Here is a 4,014-nt window from a genome sequence, read left to right on the forward strand (position 1 = left end):
TTCTACCACTGAGCCACAAACCCAGCTCTTTTTAGAAAAGTCTATTTTGAAACAAGAATTTGCTAAATTGGCCAGGCTGGCCTTGAACTTGGAGCCCTCCTCCCTCGCCCTGCTGAGTAGCTGGGAACGGGGATGTGTGTCCCCTGAAGAGTCCCATGGCACTGGCAGACAGCTCAGTCTGGGCTCAACCATGTGAAGTCCACACAGTGTGCCCCTGGGTTTGGGAGGTGTGTGTGCGTGTGTGCGTGTGTGCGTGTGTGCGTGCACGTGAGCGCATGTTTGGTCTGATCCTCAGCTCTGTCCCCCCTCCAGGGAAATCAGCCTTACACTGGGCTGCAGCTGTGAACAACGTGGAGGCCACCTTGGCTCTGCTCAAAAATGGGGCGAACAAGGACATGCAGGATAGCAAGGTGAGCCCTTGGCACAGCCCCACAGGTGGCGGAGAGCGGGGTGGGGACATTCACTCTGCCTGCAGCCAGCATTCAGGGGTGGGATTTTGGAGCCGAGAGCTTCCCACAGTGGATGAGAAGAGGAAGTTGCTAGGTGACCTTTGGCTCATTGCCTCACCTCTTTGAACCTGTCTCCTGGTCTGTAAAGTAGAGGAGCAGCAGTACACACTCCGTTGCATCTCCTGAGCATTCAGTGAGCTAATGTGTTTGTAAAGCACCTAGCAGACCCTCAAGAAAAGGTAACTGCTAGGTTGGTTGCGTAAAAACCATGTAGACTGCCTGGCAAGCTCAAGGTCCTGAGTTCAATTCCCAGTACCAAAAAACAAACAAACAAAAAAATAAAAACCACGTCAAGACTTGTTATGTGAGATTCAGAGGCTTGCAGAGATCAGTCCTATCCTTATTTGAAGTTTCAATATTTTATTCACTGTGGAATAAAAAATACTTTTTGCTTAAATCTTACTTTTTAAGAAACATTGCACTGACTGAACACTGTATTAACCGAAGTGTTTTTTAAAAAAATATTTATTTATTTATTTATTTATTTATTTTTTCTTGAGACAGGGTCTCACTGTGCAGTTCACGCTGGCCTTGAGCTCACTCTGTAGCCCAGGCTGGTCTCGAACTCACAAAGATCTTCCTGCCTCAGCCTCCCACATGCTGGGATTACAGGCATGCATCACCATACCTGGCCTCTGAAGTGTTATTTTTTTTTTTTAAGTTTATTTATTTATTTTTTGTGGTATTGGGATTGAACTCAGGGCCTTCACCCTGAGCTTTATCCCCAGCGCTGTTCTGAGACAGAGTCTCACTAAGTTAGAAATTGAGATCCTCTGCTTCAGCCTTTCAGAGTGCTGAGATTACAGGCATGGACCACCATGCCTGGCTTTGAGTGAGGGTTATCTTTTTCTTTTTGCCTTTTTTGGGGCAAGGTTTCACTATACAGTTGAGGCTGGCCTTGAACTCATTTTGTAGCCCACGCTGACCTCAAACTTGCAGGGATCCTCCTGCCTCAGTCTCCCGAGTGCTGGGATTACAGGTGTGCGCCACCATGCCCGGCCTTTGACTGATACTCCCTGTCAATCTTGTGCATATGGTGAGCACCCTACCTGACTTCCCTGCTGGCTGAATGTCATTGAAGGGAATGAGCTTTGCCTGGTTTTCCTCCGCAGAGCTGGGATTCAAACCCAGGTCTGTCAAGCTCCAGGCTACAAATTCTTAGCTTCTAATCACTCTCAAAGCCTGGAGACCTTACTGAACAGAGCAGGGTGCCCCTAACATTGGTGGGTTCTATGCCTTCTCTTTTCCAGGAGGAGACTCCGCTGTTCCTGGCTGCCCGTGAGGGCAGCTATGAGGCTGCCAGGCTGCTGTTGGACCACTTTGCCAACCGGGAGATCACAGACCACCTGGATAGGCTGCCACGGGATGTGGCCCAGGAGCGGCTCCACCAGGACATCGTGCGCTTGCTGGACCAGCCGAGTGGGCCCCGCAGTCCCCCTGGCCCCCATGGCTTGGGCCCCCTGCTCTGCCCCCCCGGGGCCTTCCTCCCAGGCCTCAAGACAGCCCCATCAGGGGCCAAGAAGAGCAGGAGGCCCCCTGGGAAGGCAGGGCTGGGGCCGCAGGGGACACGGGGCCGGGGCAAGAAGCTGACGCTGGCCTGCCCGGGGCCCCTGGCTGAGAGCTCGGTCACGCTGTCGCCTGTGGACTCTCTGGACTCCCCAAGGGCCTTTGGTGGACCCCCTGCTTCTCCTGGGTCTTTCCCCATTGAGGGTCCCTATGCGGCTGCCGCTGCCACGGCCGTGTCCTTGGCTCAGCTTGGTGGGCCGGGCCGGGCAGGGCCGCTGGGCCGCCAGCCCCCTGGTGGCTGTGTGCTCAGCCTGGGCCTGCTGAACCCGGTGGCTGTTCCCCTCGACTGGGCCCGGCTGCCCCCACCGGCGCCCCCAGGGCCCTCATTCCTGCTGCCCCTGGCTCCAGGACCACAGCTGCTCAACCCTGGGGCCCCTGTGTCTCCCCAGGAGCGGCCCCCGCCTTACCTGGCAGCCCCAGGACATGGCGAGGAATACCCGGCCGCGGGGGCCCATGGCAGCCCCCCTAAGGCTCGCTTCTTGCGGGTCCCCAGCGAGCACCCTTACCTGACCCCTTCTCCGGAGTCCCCCGAGCACTGGGCCAGTCCGTCCCCGCCTTCTCTCTCAGACTGGTCCGATTCCATACCCAGCCCGGCTACCACTGCTGGGGCCACAGCCACAGCGGCTGCGGCTCTGCCATCCCAGCCGCACCCGCTGTCCGCCCCTGGCTCCCTGGCTCAGGCCCAGACCCAGCTGGGGCCCCAGCCGGAGGTCAACCCGAAGAGGCAGGTATTGGCCTAACTCGCTCCTCAGCTCCTGGATCTTGGTTTTGCTCCTAACTCTCCTCTCTCCCCCTCTCTCACCAGCCCTGCTGCACGCTGCCTTCCAGACCGAGCTGGGTCACCAGCCCAGCCTCAGTCTCCCTTTATTTATAACAGCTGGGGGCTGACTTCCCGTCCTCTCAGTCTTGTAGTGAGTCTGGGAGCCCCTCGCACCTCCCAGTTCTCTCTTACCCCTCCCCTCATTGTCTCACTCTGATAGGAGTGGGTTGTTATTCGTTTTTTCTTTTCTTTTTTTTTTTTTTACATTTTGTATAGAAACAAATTCATTTAAACAAACTTATTATTATTATTTTTTACAAAATATATATATAGAGAGACGCTCCCTCCCCTGTACACCCCTCAGGGCCCCGGGGGGCTGAGTCTGTGGGCCCGTTCGGCCGGGCTGGAGTCTGTGTACCGAGTACACGGCCCTGGAATGTACCAAGTAGGCACCCTTGGGCGCACCCTCTGGGGCCAGGGGTCAGGGGAGACCTGGGCGCCTCCTTCCCACCCCCTCACTTCACAGCATTCCAGTCCTGTAGGCTTGCAGGGGAAGGGTCCTTTCTCCAGCCTCCACCCTCTCAGAGCCTGGGGCACCTCCCTTTGGGAACTGGGGGGGTGTAGCTGGTGGGAAATGGGTCAGGGGAGGTGTGTGCATTCCATGCTGTCTCCCTGTAAGGTGGGAACTGTGGGCAGGGTAGCTCCTGCGTGGATGGTACCTTCTCCCCCAGGTACTTCTGTGGCCCAACCTCATAGCAGATTAGAAGTATCTTTAGGCTCTTTTTGTAATAGGGCTCTGGTCGCCATCCCTGTGTAGCTGAATTCCCAGGCCCTGTGTTGTACAGCCCCATGTCCTTACCACCTAATAAAGGGATAGTTAACACTTGGTGCCTTCTGTCTGTGTCAGGAAGAGATGGGGAGTGGGTGTGGCTGGGCTCTCCTACCTCTTTTGCAAAGTGACTCCACTGATTGGATTGGGATGGTCACCTGACTAAAGATGAGCCAATCAGATTCCCTTATTGAAAAACTGTCTTCAGTGAAGATACTCAGGGAACTGTCAGTTGGTGGAGCTTTTAAGATCGTGGGTTGATTGAAAAATAGTTGCAGCAAGGCTGGGGCTGCAGCTCATGGGGTAGAGTACTTGCCTAGTATTTTCTAGGCCGTGGATCCATCTCCAGC

The 4,014-nt window shown here is 55.3% G+C and overlaps 1 protein-coding gene across 1 annotated transcript in view; it reads left to right on the forward strand.

The window, feature by feature from the left end:
- The window catches only part of Notch3 (notch 3), a gene marked incomplete in the record, with an annotated part of 36,247 nt that extends 32,526 nt beyond the window's left edge, over positions 1-3,721 (forward strand). The window contains 2 exon segments of the mRNA XM_013505128.1: positions 313-410; positions 1,760-3,721. Coding sequence (XP_013360582.1) covers positions 313-410; positions 1,760-2,815 — 1,154 coding nt within the window.
- Positions 3,722-4,014: the final 293 nt, after the last annotated feature.

This window comes from Chinchilla lanigera, unplaced genomic scaffold (assembly GCF_000276665.1).
Source record: "Chinchilla lanigera isolate Chin_1 unplaced genomic scaffold, ChiLan1.0 scaffold00094, whole genome shotgun sequence".
Lineage (NCBI taxonomy): Eukaryota > Metazoa > Chordata > Mammalia > Rodentia > Chinchillidae > Chinchilla > Chinchilla lanigera.